At 41.7% G+C, this 25238-nt stretch overlaps 1 protein-coding gene across 21 annotated transcripts in view; it reads right to left on the bottom strand.

Annotated features, from left to right (window-relative positions):
• The window catches only part of foxp1b (forkhead box P1b), a 146536-nt gene that overhangs the window by 77219 nt on the left and 44079 nt on the right, over window positions 1-25238 (bottom strand). For 15 of the 21 annotated variants that reach the window (XR_005613067.1, XM_039612102.1, XM_039612100.1 and 12 more), the window contains 2 exons: window positions 20662-20728; window positions 2992-3161 (listed from right to left, as the gene is read on the bottom strand). Coding sequence is in view for 20 of the 21 variants with exons in the window: in XM_039612102.1 (XP_039468036.1) it covers window positions 2992-3150 (159 nt within the window). In the remaining variant the exon portion in view is untranslated. Of the gene's footprint in view, window positions 1-2991; window positions 3162-7963; window positions 8038-20180; window positions 20363-20661; window positions 20729-21025; window positions 21160-25238 lie in introns of those variants that run through there. The other 6 variants (XM_039612088.1, XM_039612092.1, XM_039612096.1 and 3 more) reach the window with 5 other exon arrangements.

Below are 25238 nucleotides of genomic sequence, written 5' to 3'. Positions count from 1 at the left end.
GACATTGAGTTCCTCCTATAGAGAAATCTGCTGAATTTCAACAGCATCTTGGGGAAAAAAGAGAAGAAACGCAGCACCTTTTTCGCCCTAAAAAAAATATTTGACTTACTAATAGACATGCTTAATTCAAGCTTATGGTCCACTTCCCCCAAATCTGACTAGTCAACAAGATGAATTCCCCTGTCAGAATCAAGATGATCAAACAGATTACAATTATTTCATCCCCCATCTTTATTAATGAGGACTGTCTTTCATAGTTATGTTCCCTAATAAGAATAAATGATATGCCACTGCCAGGTTTGTTGTTCCGGCTCACTCGAGGGACTCTCAGACATTTGCACTTTGAGTCTGAAAACATTTTAGATTGATTTTTGCGTCACCTAAAGGGGTAATGGCACCTTGCATGTGTTGTGGAGAACAAAGAATGAAGGAAAAAAATTCTCAGTGTGTCAGTTAGAGGCATATTAGTGCAAGCCACAAATAAAACTTAAAAGAAACTGTGAAATGTCACAAAAGTAAAAAGTTATCGAGTAACTGAGTGAAGATCGTAATGCCCCGGGGACAATTAACATGGTTCATGGTGCGTGAGGGAAAATCCTCGGCTAGTCTAATGGGAGAATAAAAAGACTGCCTGCCTGTCTTGCCAGTAACACTACCATGGTAAGTAGCCTATCAAAGTCCAGTGCCAGGAGCTGAGAGTGAGACATCTCGTCCTTCCTTCCCATCCGTGCGTCATTTATCACAGGCAACAATTAATACACCTCCCTGCATGCGGGCCACACAAATTAACCACTGGATTTGTTCAAACGGCATGAACCAGGAAATATTTCTGCATTTGCTACAGTAGAGAACAGGGGGCAGAAAATGTGTCCGCAATATATGGAAGCAGGATGGAGAGAGTTGCTGGTTTCTCCTTTCTTTAAATGCCAGGGCAGATGCTGGAGAGCAATAGTTCTTTTTGGATGACTTGTAAACAGGGAGCATGCTTGGACGACTGGCTCTATTCTAGTGGGAAGGCTTTATTTCCATCCCTTCTTGGTGTCAAGTGCACATCCATGACACTTTTCTCGCCCATTCTCTCCCTCTCCCCTGCCTCGCATTTATCAAAGTTGTAACCCTGTTGTCTTTGCAGAGCGAATCAGAATGTGCCCCTGGCAAAGAATGAAGGAAAAGTCAACAGGAATTAAGTTTCACTGCAACTGTTTACTCAACTGTGGCCTGCAGTTATTGAAATTTTATCCATGGTTTTGTGTGACTACTGCAGTAATGAATTCAGTATGGCTGTGATTTTCTCACTGACGACATGCTCGTTCGGAGCTGGAAAAAAGATGGGTGGGAGGTGGGGTCTGGGGTCTAGCTGGGGTAGTGGGGATGATCTGGAGAGGCCTAAAGGCTTCACAGACTAAGGCTGAGAATCAGAACACACACTGACTCATCCTTTGTACTTACTGAACAATCAACACTTCTTCTACTACTTACATAGAGGAAATGGAATTAACAGGGCCATCTTGCACCAAAACACGTACCACACTTCTAAGATGACGACACCTAAAGCATCATTTTGCTTTGAGTGTATGTTTGACCAATTAATTATATTTACATACACCCATACTCTACAATAAAAAGGGAAAAAACAAACAAACAAGTGGCTTATTGTTCCTGATTCTACACATAAATAAATGCTAAACAAGTCAAAATGTATAGTAAAGAATCATGCAAACATTATGACTTCATTTAATTTGACCTGTTCAATGCTTATATGGATTAAAACATCCCTTCTGATATATCAATACATGGTAGTTTCCCTTTTGTGGTGATACTGGGAAATAAATCCTCCAGTATCTCTGTGCTCCTGTGTGCAAAGCTACAGACTGGTACCCCTGCTGTTCTGTCTGTGCTAGCACATGATTAGCAATTATCATTATAGCAAGAGGAAAGTGCTATAAGTGCATATAGCTGATGTTACAAAGTTGCTGGCTAAAGCCCTGGTCATCTTACTGCTGAAGTGAAACCTGAGCTACACATCTGAAATTTCACAATAAAATTTATGTTATGTCTAAACATCACCTAAAATGCCAAGCAATGACTCTTTAAACGGCTAAGCTATTTTATCCTATTATCAAAATGTTCTCATCATTTCTGAAAAACAACTGTTCATCAGTGGCCAAATATCACAGCATCAGAACACCGTGATGATTGTGTTCAAAGATGATAAATGATAATACTGAGTTATTGCTCAGCTCTATGTGTTACAATGCCATTTCCCTCTTGTTCCATGCTACAGCTTTGTTTGCCTCCCTGTAAAAATGCTGATGGATGCGCTGTGACAACAGACAACGGCACAGAGCCGTGCATCATCACCAAACAGCTCCTGACAACAACCCTAGTTGTGCTGTCGCAAAGACCAAGATAGTAGAAGACACACTGATCTTTTCAGTGTTGTTTCTTTAAACGCAGTGTCGTGTGCCACACATAACGCTGACACCAACAGAAAGAGCTTGTCTGTTTGCCTCAAGTCTGAGATGGTGAAAATGTTTCGGCTTCACTGACGATAACGCCAGCGTCTGTCTCCTCACCTCATTGGTTAGTACAGCAGAGTGTGGCATTAGTTGTGAGTGTGAGGTGTGTTTACAATGAGCCGGAGGAAAACGCTGTCATCCAATTGGATGTCACGGTTCCTTAACTGTCTACAAAATCCTGTGGCACCTACATACTTAAAATATGTCAGAACATCATAATAAATATTTGATCGAAATGCAGATGCTGCATGCTACAATAAACACATTCACAACCAAACAATCACACAGAAAGAGCACTCCCCGTCTTTTAAATATTCTAAAAGGGCCTCAGTATACATAAATAATAATAATAATGTGTTTATGAACTAGATGTACTTTGAGGAGGAATTAAATATTAAGAGGCACTTTAAGAGGCGGATTGGCCTGCTGTTGACATGGCTTAATAAAGTGAAGACAGGTGTGAATGGTCTACCTGGTGCTGCTGAAGATGCAGGAGATCTGCTGCAGTCACTTCTGCTGACGGCGTGGCACTTTTTGGTCGCCCCTCTCTGGGTACTCCCTCCACGCTCGCTCCTCCATTCTCATTGGCTGGGCCGTTGCTCGTCGCCTCCGTCCCAGATTCTTGCATCATGACTTAAAAACCTGAGAGAAGGCGCAGAAGAAGAGAAAACAGGGACAGAGACGGAGAGAAACAGCTGTTAAAACACACTGCAATGAGGTCGCATTTCAACTGTGGGCCAAACTATAAACATCTGTCATATTCTTCCCACACAATTTCACTTTTGTTGCAGGTTTCCCTGTTGGTTTGTGCTTCCCCGTGTCTTGTTTGTTTGCTTGTAGCATATGCAATGAGGCAAACACACACACGCATCCACAGGCTGCCTCTAAACACAGTAATGAACGGCTCCTTTGTTTTGTCTTTTCCGGTGCAGATCCTTTACAGATGACAAGTCCATACCGGGCAGGAGAAAAGTGAGTAGGTTTTGTTTGTATTCTCCAGTATAGGGTATATGCAGAAGGGGGGGCATGGTGGAGGGGTTGGGGTTCGGCACACATGTAGAGGAACCCAACCTGAGTTGAGTGAGAGCAGAGGAGCCCAAGAAAACACTGGACCTCCAAAACAAAACACTTTCTATGGAAATGGATATATTTACTTGCATGGCTCCCTGAAGAACCACGGCAGAATGGCTTTTTAATGGGAAACAGAGCGACTGTGTGAGGCCTGCCAAAGGATCTCCATGAGAAACATCCAATCTGAGGCTGAACGAAAACAGTCAAATCCTTGAGGGGTGCTCAATTAACACCAAAACACAGGTCTGAATATAAATAAATCCTTTTGAGTTGGAAAAAAATGTTGACTTTCATAACTTAATCTAACTGAAAAGGGTAAAATACAAACACTGGCAGTAGTTTTAAGCACCACTGCACGCTTTATGTAAAAATATGGCAGCGGCAATCAGTGAATACACAGCTATTTGCTTACAAGATATGTCCTCAGTTTTGTTTTTGGATACACAAAAGCCAGACAGACATGCCATCTATCCCAGCACACCCCCTCTGTCTCTCTGGGGATAAGTGCCAGTGACACTGGTGCATATCTGTGCCTGAATTCCTCAAATCAGTGGAATGATTTACAGCTATTGTGTGCTGGTCACAGGCTTCATTGCTGCAATGCATCTATCCCCCCAATTCCAGGGCAGTTAATGAAGCTGACCAAGTCAGGCAGAAGCAAATTAACTTGGCTGATTAATTATTTATATGAAGCAGAATAAATGCCTTTAAAACACTGGGCCTCATCATGAAAGAATGTGAAAGTGGAACTAAATGCAGATTTATGGTGCTGCGTTTAAGGCATGTAATAGGAAGGCCAGTCTGAGTTTATATGTGCTCAGGTACACATGCACAGCGTCTCCAGAGATCCCATCTAAACAAGATGCAGACACACACCCAAGGGGACACACACTCAGGCTGACAGATAGGAAATTGGGGTTGACAACTTGTCACAAAAGAATATTTACAGAGCAGAGGTGAGATAATAATCTAGAAATGGGATTATTTAAAAAAATAAACAGTGGTGTGAGGAGAACTGCTCTTTCAAAATTTGTTTTTTTTAGGGACAGGCTCGTAGCTCACTATCATCAGCAGCAGTTTGGGGCTAAGAGGAGCTAAAACTGTACCAGAACACAAAGCAAACTCCAAAGAGCATTACAGTTTACATTTCCTCTCATGTAGAAGCCCTCCTCGCAAGAAGCATGACTGAATGAGTCATCTGACACTGTGGCCTGTGCCGGTTCAGTTGTGTGTCACGACGCCCCCACACTCCGGGGCCTGTCTGAGCAGCTTGGGCCCGGCCTACAGGGCCTGTTCTTTGGGCTGGAGCTTGAGCCGGCCCCCCTCTCCCTCCAGACAGATGTTGACCCGGCTCACCCTTCCAGTCTGGCACAGCCTCCCTCCATAATGGGATTTTCTAAACAAGGAGTGAGCAAGAGGAATACTGTGGGATGGGACGCAGCCAGCCACAACTCCATCTACAGGCCCCTGCTCGCACCAACTCCCCTTCTGAGACACCAATTAGAAACACACATTCTCAGGCGAAATTAAATGCCATTTGAAATAAACCATGTGCTGACGTTATTCACCCCCACTTATTTTTCAAATAAAAGATATTTTCCACTTGCGGGAAAAAAAGAGCTGTCTTTTTCTTTTTTTTTCCTCTCAAAGCTACATGGGGGGGAATGGCTATTATACATGCACTGTCATTCCATGCAAAAATTTTCATAATTGTAACGGAAAGGCGTAAATTTTCAAATGCACGGCATCTCCAAAAGTAATCAAGAGAATGAGCCGCGGGGCTATTTTAATGTATGCAAAACTAGTGACCCACAATAAAGGAGAGAAAGGCTACAATGAATGCAAAGTAATGCGCGCATGCTTGCGACCGGCACTGATGAGGGGATGGCTAAAATTAACACCCAATTAATTTTCGAATTGACAAACAAATGAAACCCATAAATCTAGTTTCTCATTAATTTTAGCACAGAATAATTCAAAGCTGCAATATCATGAGTGAAAAAATTGGAGGGAAAAAAGAAAATGGAAAATGGGCATTATCCATCATAAATATCAAGCAGATAGGAAAGAGCCTTATTAGAGAGTTGTGCTGATAACAATGTTAATCTGTGAAGCACTGAGGCACGGACACCATCATCATCAGCCGAGGCCCGGGCAACTTGGCCACGTGACTTGGCCCTGAGTTTGTTTATCTATGTATTTATTTTCACTTTGCTCTGGGGAAAGCCTTGTGTGTGTGTGTGTGTGTGTGTGTGTGTGTGTGTGTGTGTGTGTGTGTGTGTGTGTGTGTGTGTGTGATGATGATGATGACGATGACTTGAAATGCTCCAAGTTTTTCCATTTGTTCCATTTATACACCACGTGCAAATTCAACTGTAATTATGGGTCAAGCATCATGCTAAATGGGGTGTAGTTACTCGGTTTAAGAACATATGCATTCGTGGTCCAAACACAAACATTTCAACATAATAAAATACACAAAAGGAGACGTGAGGGGAAAAAAAGAAAAAGAAAAGCTCTCTTATTATTAATGGAGCATGTCAGTTTTTTCGGAGCTGGAAAAAAAAAGTTTAAAAAAACAAAAAAAGAATGAAAATAATGGAAATTCCAGGAGATCAAAACAAGGCAACAACAGTTTGTACAAAGAGAACTAGCTGTGCTGTTGATTATTAGATGCCTGCCTGGTCTTTAGGGGGGAGTTGCTTGCAAAATAAAACAAGTGTTTGGAACAAACACTGGATAATAAAAAAAGGTCAGAGTTTCTGTTTGTTTACAGTTTGTTTTGTTTTCCCTGCCTCAAATGGCATAGGGAGTACAGTACAAACAAGAGTCACATGTGTCTCCCACCTGACCAGACAGGTTGAAGGTTAAGAACAGCCAGCGGGCCAGAGCTCATCAGCTCCCCTCCCCACCACAATGGAAATCCAATGCCTGTCCCCCTGTCATGCCTGCCCGGAATTCAACAGCTCAAACGAGTCAGCGGTGGATTCAAGGTAGGGCTGGTCCGCGCAGCTGTGCTCTGACCCTTCTCCATGTTCTGTTTTTCTCTAATGCTCATGACAGCAAAGCCTCGGCAGCCACCTGCTTCGATTCGCCAAGTTCTCACACAGCCGTTGTTTACAGAAGCACACAACAAAAGCACAACATTTCTTGGGTGGGAGATAATGACATACAAAGGAGGACACAATAGGGAGAAGTTCACTTTAGAGCTGTTTAGGTTCAGCTTGGTTGCCAGACTAGACAACACATCGGCGTGCACCAAAGGTGCAACAACAGAATGCTTCTGAAGGTTGCTGAAGAGGCTTGTGTTTTGCTGTATTTTGGCTCCTGATGTGAGGGAAAAGCCGAAAGACAAACACAAGCTGCATGTTAAATAATCCATTATCGCAGCCCTCATCACTGATAACAAACTACTCTGAGTATCTCTTGAAAATATTCCACTGGACAACACAACACGGAGAAATTGGGCTAAATTCCAACAAGCTTTATAAACTGCACTCCCACTCCCTCATACATATCATCTCCACACAGCAGAACCACCTCAGTCACAAAGCCTGAAAGTGGATCCAGTTGCCGCTCCTCTTCTGAGAGAAACGAACGGCCGCGGTGACATTCTGCCAAAGGAGACTTCACAGTCAGACCAAACAACCGTGTAATCTTGTCAGCCACTTCAACCAAGTCACAGATAAGCAAAGCATATCTCCAGACTTCTCTGACAATATAGAAGTAAAACACGCTGCACCCACCCTTCTGCAAATAATACCCCCATTGCAAATCCTAGATTTCTGCTCCACAAGAGACACAGAAGTTCTTCCCAGACCTTGTACAGGGTATAAGCAGGCCACTGACACCAGCAAACAAAGCAGCTGTTTGTTTAATAAGTGATTGCTGCCATGGCTACAGTAAACATGAGGAGCAGGGGTTTGTGTTTATGAACAAACACATCTCCTTGCAGGAGCCATTTAATATTAACCAGGTGAAATGATCAGCCAATTTCCTAGGTGACACTAGGGGCAGGCAGAGTGTAAACAGGTTCTAGGAGGGGAGAAGGAGGGGGCGAGGCTTTAGGGAATCAAGGTCGATGCAAACGCAGCTTTGACTAGAATAAACAGCGAGGCAAAAGTCAAGATAAACAAAAAGTCATTCTTCTGACATTTCGAGACGCATTAGGCTGGCGTGTTGCAGCTGCTCGCAAGCCACCGTGAATGAGAACAAGATGGGGTGACGGGCGGGGTGGGCAGCCATGGGGGTGGTCTCCTATGGAAACACATCATTGTCAAGCAAAGCAATCGTGTGTTTCTTCCAGGCCCAACAAACAGTGGCGCTTCACAACAGCACAGCGAGGAACTTGTAAAAACATGTTAAACATTTACCTCATTCAATTATTCAGTAACCGGGTTTGTGGAAATAACAAAGGAAGTCTGAGGGCTCCCAGAGATGGCACTCACTACATCAGAGCATGGAGAGAAAAAGAAACAACAAAGAAGGAATTAGGTGGAACTGAGCAAGAAAAGACGTTATTCTTCATAAATCACAGCGCCTGGTTTTGATTACTTGATTTATGTGTGACTTGAATAGTAAGATTATGACTTAGTCTGCCTGCTACATCAAAAATGTAATTGCCCACATATAAGTGATTATACACAGTAGATAATGTATAGCGGGGACTTTCAAGCAGCACATCACCTTGACCATTAATTTTTCATGCATACAACAACTTGCCATCTGCTGAGATGAAGCCATCCAACGAGGCTTCCTCACCCAGAATCCCCTGGTGTTTTTTCCCCCTGCACTTCCCCTACTGATATAATTTAGTCCCCCTACAAAACTGCTAGCCCCATGAGAGGAAGCCATAAAATATGATCAAAACACATATTTATATCACCTCAGGATGACTACAGTAGTATTCTCAAGCATGAAAGTTTAGATCCAAACCTATTACTACACCACAAGCAGAGGTGACTAGAATGATTCACACGAACATCTGAGTATTAACACGCTACAAGTGCAGATAAATTAACAACAAGCAGGGTGCAAAAAGGCAGATTCCAGTAGCGAAACTGAGTAGATTTGTAATTTCAGAAAACACCCAAAGCCGTTTGTCTCCTTTGCATGGAGCCATGTGAGAAACACCTCTGTGCAAAGGCCTGCTGTGCACAGACAATGACGGAATGTGCCAAAGTAAGGCAGGCCATGATATTTTTAGTGCAACTAGGGCCGATGGAGACTAAGTAAATAGAGAAATCTAATGAGTTTAAATCTGGTTGTGCATGAATGGAATAGTAATTCTGGGATGTGGAGCCTCTTTCAGGAGTGGTACGCCACACATTTTCTCAGCGACTCTCCTTCATTTGACTTTGATAATCTCGCTCACATGTGGCTTATGCCCATTAACACTACAGCGAGAGGACAGACACCAGGAGACGAGGGGCTGCTTTTTCTGACCACAGGCTCAATGGAAGGGGAAAAAAAAGCCAGCGCTGCTGCCCTCAAGCTCGTCTTACCAATTAGATGTGTCAAACACAAAAAAACCCCAAAGAAAAACACAAATCTATCAGCGTCCTACGGGAGCTGCAAAAGCACTTATTGTTTTAACATTACTTAAAGTGTGTCATATATTTTTAATCATTTTTACTAGAATCCATGTAAGGGCTGCTCCCAATGTGCTGCTCCCAAATGTGTCACATACATTTTCCTGGGAAAACTGAGGTTAGCCTTAATGAACTTGTCTAATTAATATTGCATGCCTATGCAAAGAAAGGAAAAAATTATTAGCGTTGTTGCCTTTTGGGGGTGGCAGGTGTCAACTCATCAAAGTGCACGCTTCCTTTGTGATCTGACAACATGGAGCCTAATCATTTTTTGGTAAAAGCTTTGCAGTTCTGTGAAATTGCAAAGACAGACCTGTGGTAAACCACAGACAAAGTAAGCTGTTAATTACCACTGAGTAAGTCATCAGCTGTGCTACATCCATTTATTACATTTCCACTCTCAGTACCATGCACGATAAGTGGAAGAAAGCATGGTCTGTTCAAAACCCTGCTATTTAAAAAAATCTTGACGGTGTTAAATGTTTCTCTGCAGACAAAAACGCACAGCGGGTGCATGTCTCCAACCTCTCTTGTTTAGAGTTACTCACAAAGAGATTAAGTTAAGCTATTGATTTTCCAGACACAGTCATTAACCTTTACACACAAATAATGGCACGGTAATGGAGTGACTATTTTGTTTCAATAGTTACTCACAACAGTCATTCCTTCAACCGCTGCTTAAAATTTACCAAGTTCTCTATTCAAGAAACATCCGCAGTCTGCTCTTTGACGTGTGATTGGCTGTCATTATTATGGGTGTGGCCTTACCCACTGAGTCCCCCCACTCCTCCTGAAGGAGACATTCTTCCTCAACGTGCCACGACAGGGGTCATTTAAGCCTAAGAAGCATGTTATGGCTTCCCAGAGAGAGGACAGCAAGGGTTAAAAAGGAAGGGAGTTCCATCAAGCAGTTAAACTGAAGATAAAGGGCAAACGGCTAAATACCAAAAGACCCTACATGAATTTCTTCCTTTTAATAGAATCAGGTTTTAACAACTCTTTTTTGTTAAATACAGCCCATGTCAGGATGATGCGTCCCACTCATAAAGCAGCACAATGACAATGTACAGTGGCACTAATACAAGGACATAGTTCATCATGACATTTTCTGCAATTCCCAACTGATTAGGGTCATTATGTTGGAGGCCTGATTTATGTTGTCATTTCCTCTCACCGATCCTGCATCAATGAATCTTAATGAATTGGTAAATAAGGGTGAAGATTACACTGTGTGACACCGCAACATTTCTCACCCTCAACGGCCGAGATTTATGTAGCCAATTAGAGACTAACAGAGAAAATTGGCTGGCAGAAAAATAATATTCTTTATGGCACAAAATGGAGGAGCATTCTCAGTGAAGGGCAATTGTATTGTCAGTGTTGAAGTCCATAAAACAGCCTTCTAACCCTCCTTCCAAACGCAAAAAAAGGGGGAGCTGGACTATTGTTTGCAAGCAGGGCAAGTTCAGACCATTGTGAGGCTGCACGTTTCACCGAGACGTGCGCCGAGCCAAAGTCCTTAACATTCACCACGGCCTACCTCGCATGTTTGAGCAGCATAAATACAGCGCCGTATGACAAACATGTTTACCTTCTCCCTGCAAACATCAGACAATCAGACACCATGAGGTGCTGCTTCTCTAATGAAGACACAGGAGCTTTTATCAAGGCTGGCCGCATCCCTCTGTCATAAATGTGGCTCTTTCATACAGACATCAAATAACATTTGTACAAAGAAATGAATCCAAATTATTTGTGCTAAACATACAACAGGGCAATATTTGTCAATTAGTTTTTAAGCAAGGATAGAAACACATCCAAATGCCCTTCATCTTTTCTTTTTCTTTTTTTTCAAAGTAGGAATATCAAAATAAAATCACCTATTTGAAGATATGTCTGATCAGCACATAGTGGAGGACATATACAATCTGATTAGGGCTCTTTAAGTATTCCTGGGTACATCATTATTACAAGCATGATAGCTTTTATTTCTCAGATGCAGATTAAAGAATCCCGAAGATGATTATGGTGAGGGACAAAACTGTTTTTGTGTATCACTACAAAGCATGAAAAGCCAGCCTGCTTATTAATACCAACTTCTTAAAAGGGCACTTAGAGTTATAATGAGAGCCTTTATGTATTACATATTGTGACTAGATTTACTGTGAGGAAGCGGCTCTCCACATCAAACAAGCCGGCTTGCTATTAGGCACAGGGGCTGAGGGATGCTGTGTGAAAAGGAGTGGAAAATTAAAGCTGAAGCAACGCAGGAAAGGGCTTAATTTACTGGCATGTACAGTATGCAAATGAGATTACTCTCAGCTTAACTGCATCATTTATGTCCATAATAACAGCATCATCATTACAGGGCTCAAATTAAATTACACTGTAATTAGCATATCAAAGTGATTGGTTAAAGTTTAAAACAAATACCCAATTTTGTTAATGAACATCTGTAATCACCGTGTAGACTCTCAGTGAAAACATCCAAAACAAATATGTGTTTTGGAGAAGGGGAGGAATAGCCCTCCCAAACGACATGCCTGTATGTATACATGTGCGTCTGTGTGCATCACAGTGCTGCTGGTGCTGGGGGGGGCGGGGGCTGGGGGGTGTTTTACCTGGAGAGCTCCACACTCTCAGGATATATTTCCCAAACTCCAGGAGATCAAAGATCCAATTTCCCACACTTGCCACTTCAGGAGCTCATCAATAAAATACTAATCACTTCACGGCTGATTCTGAGAGTGGAGCCGCAGCCAAAGGCTTAGGGAGACTTCCATATCGCAAAAAAACACCTCTCCTCTGACTGTCTTGACTGTTGTTGAGCGTGTGCACACGCTTCATCAACAGCCGCACATATAATTTGCAGTCAGGTTTTATCCAATAGCTGTCCTGCCGCTTTCCCTTATAAACATGGCGAGTGTTAGCATAGAGCCTCAGACCCTGACAGAAATCACATACGCCTTATTTCATACGCATATTAATGAACGCCAACACGGCTGATCTGGCACTTTCATCAGCTACACATTATAGACATTTTTCAACTTTTGCACAAAACCCCCCCAAAGTCTACCTTTGTTTCCCGCTTTCTCACTATTGGCCCCAACAGCATTTCTTTTTCCCCCTCTGCTAATAATGCACCAAAAAAGCAGCAGCAGCTAGTGGTGTACATTATCAGAAATGCACTCGTCAAATTTTAAAGAAGTGGCATCTTATTTTATTCATTAAGAAATCCATTAAAAGGCCTTATTCCTTGCAAGTATGTAAAAGATGTGCCTTTCAAGGTAGAGCTGGGGCAAATCCACTCCATCAGCTAATGACGGCACTCATTACGCAGAGAAGCTGGCTAATGAAGGCGCGGTGGCCGGCCGATCCCCTCACCCAGCATAAAGCCCTATGAAATGCTAATATCTCACTTCTAATTAAAGGATACTAAGTCCAAATGCACCTTCACGGCTACTAGCCAGCAACATAAATTTTATTTTTTAACACTACACTACACCCAGAGATGTGCCTGAGCAACATTCCATTAATTCATATTTTAATACCCCCACTAGTCCTGCGTTAGCCATGCTGCCTGCCTCTACTCTACCTTTTCTCTCCCCTATCAGCTTTATATTGTGAGTAAGCACATCATTACGCTTTCTAAGCGTAATTTTTTTTCTTTTCTTTTTTTGTTTGCTGCTTTTTGTTGGTGCACATTTTGCTTTAAAGTGCTTCCAGAAATAAACACTTATGCACACATAGCCTTTATGTGTGTGTCACAGGGGAAAGGTCATGAAAAAACAAAGAAAGAAAAAAAAGAGGGAAAATATGCCAGTATCGCCCCTGCTGCACCTGTACGCATTTACAATGTTTACACATCTTTGGCTGTAAATATGTTTACAAGAAAACCTGGTGCCTTTCTCAGAAACTGACCTTGAAGCCAGTAAACAAGCCTCTTCACAAAGTTCATTAACGTCAAAGAGGGTATAGTCTTTTTCCCTTAGATGAAAAACAAAATAAAGAAAAGGTCAGCGCCATTAGCTTATCAAGAAAATATAACTGCAATGGAGTGGAAATTATAGTTAGGCCTGAACAAATACTGATGAAATAATGAGCAGGATGTGAGTCTTAACTATGGTTCAAAATAAACGTGAAAAAAGGTCTATTAATCATTCATTGCCAGGTAAAAATGTGAACTGGTGGGTAATGATTTGATAAATTCTTTGCATCTTCCTCTGTGTATGCGTCATGTTATTTTAAGGTCACTGTGACTCATTTATGTATTCAATAAGAGCAACTGTGAAAATCAGATAAAAAAAAATGCAATGCAAAAGATCTTTTTAGGAAGAAAAAAATGTGGTTTAAAGTTGTATTATTCTGAGGTGTAATCTTTAAAAAAAACCAACCTCACACCGGCACAAATTAGTAAAAGAAAAAATCCATCTGTGTTTTGCGGTGAACACACAGAAATTATTTTACATTTAGTGCATCCTTTACCAGAGCGCAGCAGTAAAAAGCATGACTTTAAAGGTCAGTGTTAAGAACATATCACATGACGTCTGTTTGATCCGAGCCCAAGTATTTTCCCAAGGATTCTATGGCTCTGTACTGTGTAAATCACGCAGTCTGACCTTCTACATTCCTCATGCTCTGTCCTCCCATTCATCCACAGGCACAGATAATACTGGGCAAATATCATAAACGTGAGGATTTTAGGATTGAGGTGAGGCCGCCATCATCCTCTACCAACTGGGGAAAAGAAAGCCCATGCATCTGAAAGAACCCCATTTCCAACTACTGCCAGACTAACCTGTGGTGAGGTTACCTGACCCTAATACCTAAAAAGCCTCAACGCCGTCTGGTTTTTTCCATTTTAATGACATTTTTCCTGGGTTTTTCTATCTGTAACAGCATTAATTTGCACTTCTGCAATACAATCAACTAAACTGGTAGTTACAACAATTCATATTTCAGCAAACTTCAAAAAATTAGAGTAAAAAAAGCCACAGCCACCAGAACGCTACATTTCCTCTGCAGTATCCCAGGGTTTCTGGAGGTTGTGCGGTTGTGATTCCATCCAAGTATCATAAAGAGCCTCTAAGTATCGCCAAGACGTTTCCAGTTCAAACGCGGCGTCGGCTTCGGGCCAGGGCGTGACCTGCAGCTGAACTGGCCTCCGCTCGGCCACAGGGAGGAGGGCAACAGCCACTCCAAACACATCACCGCACCCCCTTCTCCCTCCCACCACCCCGATAAATAACCTAACACAGCAAACAGAGGCCCATCAGTCAGCCCACACATAGCTAACACCGCAACGGGGACAGAGATCGATGGGGAGATACAGACAAATAAAGAAAGACAAAAGGAAGACGAGAAAAGAGGGCACAGCGACGAAGAGATGTGGGGGTAACCTGTGAGGGCATCTAACACTAGAGAGTAGTTAAATATCACACAGGAGCCTGAGCCAAGCGGCGTCGAAGGCCAAGTACTGTAAGACTGTGAAAGCCAGCCTATTTTGCCGAGCTGTGACATTTGTTTCTTATTGTCTAAGTGGCAGCTGAAAGCGTCTCCCTGCGAGGGCCCCTCGGCTTTGCTCTGGCCCGCTTTGACAGGGAGGTAACCATATTAGGACGTGTATGGTAAAGTAAACAATAACATAGTTGCAATGAGATGGAAATTTTTCAGCTAATGGTGTTTGTCATTCCTGTTTTCAGTGCACTGAACAGGCCTATGTTTTTTCTAGCTGGCCAAAGAGACTTTGTTTATGAAAACAAGGCAGGAGCCAAGGCTAAAACCAGAGTATTAAAAAAAAGAGAGAGGGGGGAAGACTGTAAATAAATGTTACTTTAAAAAATGTCTCTACCTTTTTCATTTGATTACATAAATAAACCCACATTTGGTTAGAAATAGCTTTTCAGTTTTTCTCTGCCTTTCAGGTCATGTTCACACAATAGCAGCTAAGTCTGAAAACACCTCTCTACTTCTCCCCGCAGCAGCTGGTCACATCAATATTTCAGCTGTCTATCGCTATATATACAGTATTACATTTTTATTCTATATATAACATATAGCATGACCATTACCTACACTGGGCTTGCATGCCAATCAGCAAAAGGTACAGAGTGTCTCGTAGTGTCAAGAGGTGTCACTGATGAAAAGTCTCCACTCGTACTACACGTACACAACAAGCCTTAACCTGAAGTATTTCCAATATTATCATCTTGGAATTAGTAAAGCTGTCCAAGATCCATTTCCAGGGACTGCGTCTGCATGTAGACGAAAGGCCAAAATGCACAGGGACTGCGACGGTGAACATGTGGACAATTCCAACGAAACAATAAGCTAATGAAACTGTTTCAATATAATACTGTGGTTACACTCACTGACATAGAAATAATATAATAATGGAAAATAAGATGCAGGTGTCTGAACACAAATTCACAGCAGAGGTCAAATAAAACTAACAGCTTGAAACTAAAAGCAGTCCTAATAACATCACAACACAATCAGATCAGACCTACGGCAATGATCCGATCCATTCAAAGGGACCAACTCGGAGGAAGTAAATCTAAATCTGAATTCTTAAAATCAACTTTAAATTATATGAACACTGCAGGCCAAACCAAATATCTTGACAATACTGACCTTTAACGGGCCAAAAGCAGAATAGTTCACAATGGAGGAAGCTATCAAAGCTCATTAACTGTGTCACATTATTAATTTTAATAAATCCTACTCTGCTCTACAAAAGAGACAGGGCTGCAGATGGTTATGAAAAGGAAGCTGATGGTACAAGTGTGCCTTTGAAACAAACAGTGTACATTTAGCATTGTTTCTAACTAGTTTGTTGACTAAAATTTGAAATCTATCCTCCCTTTAATAAAACCCATAAAACCCAGTCAGAAGGGCATGCATGGTAAAAAACAGTAAAGAGCAAACACAAATGTCAACTACTTTGCTGAAGAGCCTTGATGGTATAGCACCAGCAACCAAGAACCTACACTTGCATGCCCTGAGAAAGCGCATTGCCACTTTCAGGTGAGACCAAGCGTCTCGATTTCAAAATGTTAGCTCATGAGAATAACTCTTAATTGCTAATTTTAACAGGTACTTTCTACAGCCATGTTTCAGTTGCCATTCAGTCAGTACTAAGGCTGAGTAAATCATTATAGTGTGGACAAATTTTGTACTTGAGCTCCAGCTTTAATTATGACTCAGTAGTCAAAAATTTTTGACACTCTCCAGGCAATCAAATAAGCTAATGAGTGGGAACAGTATATGGTGTGAAATGGAGACCCGTGCCAAACTCTGGATTGAATAAAAACAGGGAGATATTATTAAATGTGTCTGGGTTCAAAGGCCCAATTTGTTGTTAATTTTACCATCCATTATGAGCTATTTAAAAACAAATCTAGCCCTCACGCTGCTTTATGTTTCACTGGTCACTTGCTCTTCTCTTTGTCCACTCCCTTGCTATCTTTTTGGGGTGAAGATATAACCGCACGTTTGTGTGTGTGTAGGGGAAAAACAAAGACTGATATTTTCCAGCCCTTTGAATAACTACTGCTGAGTCATTGGTCAGCTATTCAAAAAAAGGGCTTTACCTCGGCCTGAAGTTATTAAAGGAAAGTCTTAGTCCAGGTTCACATGAGTATTACTTTAGGCACCAAGTACATACAGTGAACTATAGGAAGCAGAAGCAGACATGCAACTCCTCCACTTCTGTGCTCTCCACATGTTGACTTTCTTTGTTTGGTTTTTACCCGCCTCTCTTCAGCTCTCGCTCCATCTCAGCCTCATTCCTAATCTCACACCAAAAATGCAAGCTGTTTATTTGCGTAGGTCTGAAACCATTCCATTAAGTAGCCCCACCAGGTGCTTTATCCCTAAAAGGGATTTGTTTTTCTAAAATAAACGGAGAAAGCAAAGGACTGCCAAAGTGATATCTACCATGACATGAAGTGAGCGCAACAAAGTCAAACTATCTAAATAAGAGGCACTGTGGCTTCGAGGAACTTTATGGAATTTCCACACATAGCCACAAACATTCATGTAGTGGAAACAAACAGGAATCTGTAGAATGTGTGCAATATATAAATGTACTGCTGTGCTTTAGGTGGTGAGGGTGTATGCACATAAGATATTCCATCAGTCTCAGTACCATTGCTTTGCTGTAAAGGCAGTCTGACAGATGCTTCCCTAGGTTACCACAAAAAACCCTGTGTAGTCATTTTGCTCAGAAGACAACAAATCAATCCCATTTATTAGCTCTATTTCATCTTTTCTGAAGCTGAGACACAAGGCCAAGGCTGAGAAAGAGAGCTCTGGCACTTTTCCTCTCACTTTTGTGATTTTCTTTTCATCTCGCTATAAGACAACTCATCTGCAGATGGAATTTGCTTACTTCTGTCACCTCAGTCAATCTCACACGAGGGCTCTGTCACGTTAGCCGTCTGCACCTGGTAGCCGACTGACATTATCAAAGCTGCTCACTCTCCGAGGCAGACCAGAGAGTACACATCCATCAATATGTTTCAGACCAAGAGAAGACATGGCTGTCTGATGCTGATAGAAAAATAGATTGAAACTTGTCAAATGCGCTTTTCTACAGAAAAAGATATTTTAAGTAGCTTCAAGATCGCACATCTGTGATGACATTATAAGTAAGATTCCACCTACCTCACGACTACAGATAATTCCTATTCAGAGAGTTGCACGGAAAGAATCTCGCCCCATTGTGTAACATACTGTATTGAACATAAGGCGTGAATTTAACTGTGCAACCTGTTTAGTCAGACAATACGAAGGCAGACGATCTGCCAGAGTGTGTACCGATAGCAGCTGATGCACCCATGGGAGCAGAGCATCAGATAGGGAACGCAGACAGTGGCCAGGTGAGGGTGTTTAGAATGCTCTGACACATCCTGCGATCTCAATCAACAGGAAAAGGCAGAGGCATACGGTCGCTTTATGTCTCTGCGCTGGTCTCTATTGTGACGCCTTTGTAGTGACGATAATTTTTCATTTTCACGCTGCCTTGCATCTATTCTGCCTGTCACTGTTTTTAGCCGCAGCAGATAAGCTCAGAGAGTAGATTATGGTACTTACAGTGCATGAAAAACACAGCAACAAAACTGCAAATGACAGAAGCGTTTTACTTTCTTGCTAGAAATCTCCCCCATGTGGCACTTTCACTACAGCGAGTTGTTTATTATGTTCCAAGCTAGGCATAAGCGATTAAAGGAGCTCTTAAGAATCAAAGTGTTATAAATGCATGGAAACACAGCCGGCTGTAAATGCCACAGAATTAGAAGCTTACCGAGCCTAATACTAATACATGGCAATTTTCAGCTTGATGCTGATATAAAGAAATTACTTTTTTAAAGTAAGCAATAAATGCAGTCAAGGGAACGATTACAGAGGCCCTATTTTCATCCCGGCATAAATCTCAACACGACCTTTCTGCGGGTCCAACTCATGAATCCACTTGTTTATTCTTAACGCTTCCATAAAAAGTAGATTAAACAAAGCAACTTCAACAGCTAAATGAAAGCAATATAAGCATTCACAGCAAAGCAAGAATTACAAGACGTGCCTCTTTGCACAATGTGTTCTTCTCTCCCTTACATGGATTCATGAAATTCAAATGACATCCAACATGAGAGGATAAGACTTTGAAAGACCTCAAAACAGGGGAACATGTTTTGGGCATCTGAGGATTGTCTTTTTTTTTTTTTTTCATTGGGTTGGAAAGCTGGATGTCATCAGGTCTGAATAAATTGGCCAAAAAGGAGGCAAACACACGGCACACATCAGAAGCAGCCCTATCACACAGATATGCCCGTATGATGATAAATATTCCAGATATCCAAATCAAAACTTTTGTCAGTAGCCTGCACCTCAAATATATGTCATACTCTAAAGTGCATGCTTTTAAAATAAATATTTTTAAAAGTGCGTTTGGTCCAAATGCAGAGAAAAATGAGCACCATACATGCTTTTTACACACTCGTCCTCTTTGACTCGATTGCACTTTAAAAGAGCTTTAAACACCAAGACATATTAATCCCATAAGCTGCCATGGGGATTTCTGCATTAGTGATGCAATCAAAATCACATTGGAAGCTTGTGTCAACAATTAAGCTGATCTTGCCACATTAACATTAATTACACAACCATTTGGAAGATTTCAGAGCTGATCTTGCATCTGGAGCAGGCAGCTGAGGGCTCTGGTGGAGTGGACCTGAGTATGCAGAGAATGCACTCCAGATAAACTCTAGCAACATGAGTCCTCTGCTTCAATTTTTTTTTCCCAAGGCTGAATCTTGTAAACGTGGTAGTGACTGAATCCCAAAAAAGAAGAGTACAGGCTGACTGATACATTGTTACATTGTAGAGAAGAGAGAGCCCTACAGTGCAAGTGTAACGACACTTAGATTTTTGTTTTCAGAATGTACGGAGAAGCTGCAGCTGTTAATATTTAAGACAGGATTTGTCTACAGGCAGGTGTTTTTTATTAGCAATCCAATATGACATTTTTAACATGCCATTTGAAGAAATATATTCAAAGAAAAACACTTGCAAAGTCTCTCTAGGTTCAAGAGTACAAAGAGTACAATCTCTTTTTTTTTACTGATCACACAACTATTTATTTTAATATTTATCAAATCAACTAAACAAAACCAAACAAACCTGAGTTACATTGCTCAGAATAGCTTTGTTGCCATGTAAAAAGCTACCAGCAATGAAAGCACTGCTACCCATGTCCAACGTATCCACTCACAAGTCACAGCATGTTTATGGGGGGAAGCTAGTGAGTGAGAGACAGAAAAGAAATAATACAAAGAGAGATGAAAGAAAATATGGCGAAGAGAGGGAGATGATGTGAGCTTTAAGTTGTACGAGACAGAAAACAGACGCACTCCTCCTCTGAAGCCCTGAGCTCCTGAAGTGTTATCACCCCCCACCCCCCGCATGCAAAGCACTTCTCCAAAGTCCTACTAAGCCTCACCCGATTGCTCCATCCAGAAGTTCACATCCAGGGGGCCTCAAACTCTCTCAGACAGAGACACGGGTGTGAGAAGCAAACCTGAGATACGGGTGATATGCCAACCATAACAGCCGTGTGTGTACTCCAACTCCCTTGTCTTGTTTGGTAAACACAGCATTACCTTATTTTAGCTAAAACCTTCTTGAAAACTGAGTTACTGTCCGCATGCCCCTGCGTCCAATTAGTCCTTCAGCACTGAAAGCCTTTTTAAAATCAAACCACTAACTTTCTCTACTAGCCACGGTGTTAGTTTCTGATCAGCAGCTTCTCTAAACACTAACAGAGTGCACCTGTCAAGTCCCCGGCCCACCCTCTTGGCCCTACATGCACACACAAAAATACAGTACACAAACAAGAAAACCACCCTGCATTCAGTTACTTATTAAACCCTTTCAATAGAGCATTCGCACACACATGCTGGGTCTGGAGTCTGTGTGTTTACCTTCCACGAGGACTTGCTTATTTAAAGCAATCTTCAGTTCCAGCGGTGGTGAAACAGCCTCCTCGCCCTGCAGAGACAAAACGGGAGAATTATTTAGAATTCTGAAATAATTACCGCTGCAATGTTCGTCATCAGCACCCTGGAGCCAAATTACAAAAAAAAGAAACACGAGGTACACAGATGTAAACTACAAGCAGCCGGCAACGAGCCAGCGGCTTCCACCAGTTGCTATCGATTGGAATTGATAACCGGCGCAAACAGTCTTATATGTTCTGAGAAACCATCAGAAAGAAATCAATTCTCTACATTCCTGTGCTGTTTGCCTTCCCTTGTTTGTATGAAGCTGTACAAGCAGTCAGTGTACCTTCCTCAGCTGCTAGGAACGTAAAAGCAACCATTTCAGCTCAGAGCGGGGCAGGAGGCACCTTTCCTTTATCTTCCTGTAGCCTACTATTGTCACCGTCCGACACATCCTCGCATTTCCATCTGCCTGTTAACTACAACTACACCCACTGATGATAACAAGTGAACAATGGGGCTGTCTGTGAGTGAATGGTTTATTTGCAAGACAAAAACTTTTCATATTACTGACAGAGGATGCCCTTCTTGGCACCCCCTGCTGGTGAACACACCGCATCTATACCTGCTCTGCCCTCGCTCTACTCCCCTGGGTGGCCCTGATCTGAATTCACGGCTTTCCTAAGTGAGCACTCAACCCAGGCGAAGAAAGATGAAAAAAGAAAGAAGGAAACAAAATCTTATTTTTATGGTAAACTGAGAAGTGACTGTGGGCCAATATCTCAGGTGAATTTGAATAAAAGCATTAAAGCATATCCAAATATGAAGGAAAAAAAAAAGAGGCTCCAACTCCCTCTCCCGCTGTTCTTTTTTGCCGTTTACATTTGGCAGTCAAAAATGTGGCCGGGCATTTGTGAAAGTGTATATCTAAAGCGTGCTGAACGCAGATAAAAACAACCCGGACCAACGTGCCCAGTTTCAGCGTTAATTATGAGTTAAACGCCCTTGTTGAAAACGCGAGTCAACATGCAGCTCGCTCTGAACTCTACCGAGGGTTGAACAATCATTGAAAATGGACCATTCCCACACAACTACCCTATTATTGTGATTCATTACACTTCAATTAACATATCATCAATGGAATCGTAAATCAATGGTGAGTGGTGACAAATGACAGATATTTTCAGTTTCAAACTACTAAACATCATTAATTCCCATCACCTGAAAGAGCCCCGGGAGCTAAATGAGTTTACCCAATGCATAACATCCATTTAGATAAATGTTCCATCATTTTAATGATGGAAAATTTGTACTGGAGAGAAAAGGCAACAACGGGATCCTGATAGCAGCTGTACGCCTTTTCTCCTTGTAATATAAAGCCCATCTTGTAATACCTAAACAGATAATTGTCTCCATTTCAAACAGCACAGGGTTGTAATATTGCCATTTAGAACAGTGGGGGTGCACAGATCGTAGGGTGAGGATAAACAAGCACATGCTGCTTAGCCCGGTTGGGAAAACGGAACCCATCACACACTCCCACATTGAGATTTTAGGGAATAGAACAACTCCTGGTTGAGATAATTACCCACCAAGGTGGGTTATGTGCATGCTCAGTAAGAGGCCAAATCTAAGAATATGAATCTAAATGCAACAATTTCAAAAGACAAAGGAAACTAAGGAGCATTTTCCAAGGTTCTCATGCAAAGTCTTGGCTGGCTTTTGCAGATCTGCTGTGCCATTTGGTTAAAAACAAAAAAAACCAACCCAACGGCACATAGGACAACAAAGTACTTTTGACATGGAAATCGCACAGTGCAGTGACACGTAAAACTGATACTAACTGCACAGAGTTACACCAGTGATACAAACAAAACAGCACTTTGTTCCACCTAAACCTTTCAGCTAAACTCGTGCAACAAACAACATCTTGGTGAGCACAGAATTCCAATAATCTGCTGGATACAAACTCAATAGAAAAACACCTGTTTGTCAGCTATAGCCTGCAGTTAGCCATTAATCTTGGACTTTCCCAAGGGGGCATGTTCCAGACTTGTAGTAGCAAAGCTACTGAAAAAAACGCATGTTCTGTCATAATGAGTTACTCTGTGTTTTTTCTCCCTATTATCTTTCCAGTACAGTCACTCGGATTGTATTTTCTTTACCTGGGTGGGTTGCTGGATTGATGACAACTCTTGCAAAGAGGTATAAAGCAAAACGTTGATGTCTTGCTGATTCCTGTCAAAAATGACTCACATATCTCAGCAGCGATTGCTTAAAAGTAAAAGATAATGAGCAGGGAGCCTTGAATTTCATTAATTATGTACACTTAATTGAAATATGTATTCCACTATGTTTTCATTGAAGAGGTAGTGGAATACTGACAGTGTTACTGCTGTTACTGGATGCCACTTGAAGTAGCCTGAGAAATTTTAAAAACTGGCTACTAGTATGTACAAAGACTACAATGTAAGATATACATAATGAAATGATACAAAAATGAACATTACATTTTTAAGTTAATTATGCAGGAAATTTTTATTTGTGCCGCTACGAGATCTTTTTATTAGCCCGATAGCTTTCAGGTGATCCATAAAAATGTTTCCATTTTGTATGCAAATACCACAGGGCTTCATTGTAGTCATGGTGGGAAAAACATGCAAACACCCTATTTTCAGAGGAAATGGAACAATCAGAAGGGTTTTTTGCTATGGTAATGAACGGCTGTGGTTACATGTGAGTGTGAACAAAGACTCATTTTATTCTGTCCACAAACCTGTGAAGTGGACTTTCCTATTTTTTGAAGGGGTCACGGCTTCACAATATGCTCTCTAGTCACAGGTATGTTATCAGTGCCTTTGGCTTTGTTGTAAGATTGCATGTTCAAAATATGAATTAATACCCCTCCACTGAAACGCACCCAATCCCAACAAAAGGCCCGCATTCACTGTGGACAGCTCTTCAGCTCCTCTAATGGACGGGCTCTCCTCTCTCTTCACACCGTGCAGACAAAAAGATGAGGGCCCATGAATATTTACCACTAAGTAAAGTTATTCCATTAATTACTCTAAGCACGCTTAATACTATATCTGTGGCTACTTCTGTGGCGGCTTGTTAATGAACCTTCACATATCATTACCATATTAATTAATGCTCAACTCAATGGTTGTCAATAGGAGGCTGCCAGAGTTGTCTCGTGGTTCTTTACAGCCCATCCTGCATGTTTGGACCACTTAGTATCAGCATCTGAATAATTCTACAGCATCTATTTGTCATGCCAGGCTATAACAATGTGTTTGAATCTAAAAGAAAAAAAGTTGAGATACTGGTTTAATGCAGTTTAAGGCTGGTGGATCTGTACTAAAAGCACTGTGTAAATAAAATAGGGCGTAGAAGAGTTTTAGTTGTGTAGAGTCACTGATATCAATATGCAGGGTCACTGGTATTTGTTTTTAGGGTGTGTGCAGGAGATTTTCCAAGTCACTGTCTGTGCAATGAAACACAGGAAAATCTAAAGCATGACTCACTTCTCAACAAACGCAGCTGCTTACTGTATGATCTGATCTGCTAAAAGGGCTGACTGCACACTATTTTCCCCCTCTTTTCTTCTGGGCTTTTATTAAGAAGGACTGATTAAATGAAAACCATGGCTAAGTCTCATAAAGTCTAAAAAGTCAGCATTTTAAAAAAGTGGAGAAAAATGCATTGTTGGTTTTTTTTTCTTTTTAATGTGATTGGCAGGATCAGGGCGTTATATTGTAACACCCACACAGACTGTAAACAACAGCACTTTCTGACACGCAAACAGACTCAAAACCCACCAATTAAACCCAACTTCAATCCAGCCAGCCTTTATTCTGGGTGCTTATTTTCAGATTCTCTTTTTTTTGTCTAAGCTTAAAAGGCAACAGTGCAGTCTGGTGAATGTCAGGCCTGTCTGATCCCCCAGATTCTTTGGACCTGCCCTCACGTTTTGCTGAGCTAAGAACAAAGTACACAGAGTGCAGCTTTTCTCCATGGAGTGCTTTGCTGTCTTAATACCAACAAAGTGGACCCAAAACAAGCAGGGCCAAACATTTCTTTACACTATTCAAATGAGCCCACTGAATATAAAATGTCTAATCAACAAGACACTGAATTCATGCCAATGTTTACTGATCTGTCAGAAAATCGCACTTTGTTTATTATTCTGTCAGCAGAGAAGTCACAGCCAGTGCAGTTCAGCATCCACGGTCAAGAAAGGTTTCAAACTTAACATGTAAAATCAGATCAGGCCAGTCGAAATGTTTAACCCCGATCCTGTATGTACAGTAATGTACAGCACAGCACACACGGCCTAACGCGCACTGAACATTATGCAATCCTATTTTTACAACCAACCCCTTTCCACCCTGTCAAGCAGGAGGACTGTCAATTCTACCCAGCCATATCAAGTTACCACTCTCGCCCAGGTCCCAGGTCCTCTCCAACCACAGATCCTGTGCGCTATTAATATCAATAAGCTGCAGATTCCATTTCCCCAGACAAAGACAAAGGGAGAACAAGATGCGATGAGTGAG

This window comes from Oreochromis aureus, linkage group 5 (genome assembly GCF_013358895.1).
Source record: "Oreochromis aureus strain Israel breed Guangdong linkage group 5, ZZ_aureus, whole genome shotgun sequence".
Classification (NCBI taxonomy): Eukaryota; Metazoa; Chordata; class Actinopteri; order Cichliformes; family Cichlidae; genus Oreochromis; species Oreochromis aureus.
This window is presented reverse-complemented; position numbering and strand designations above follow the sequence as displayed.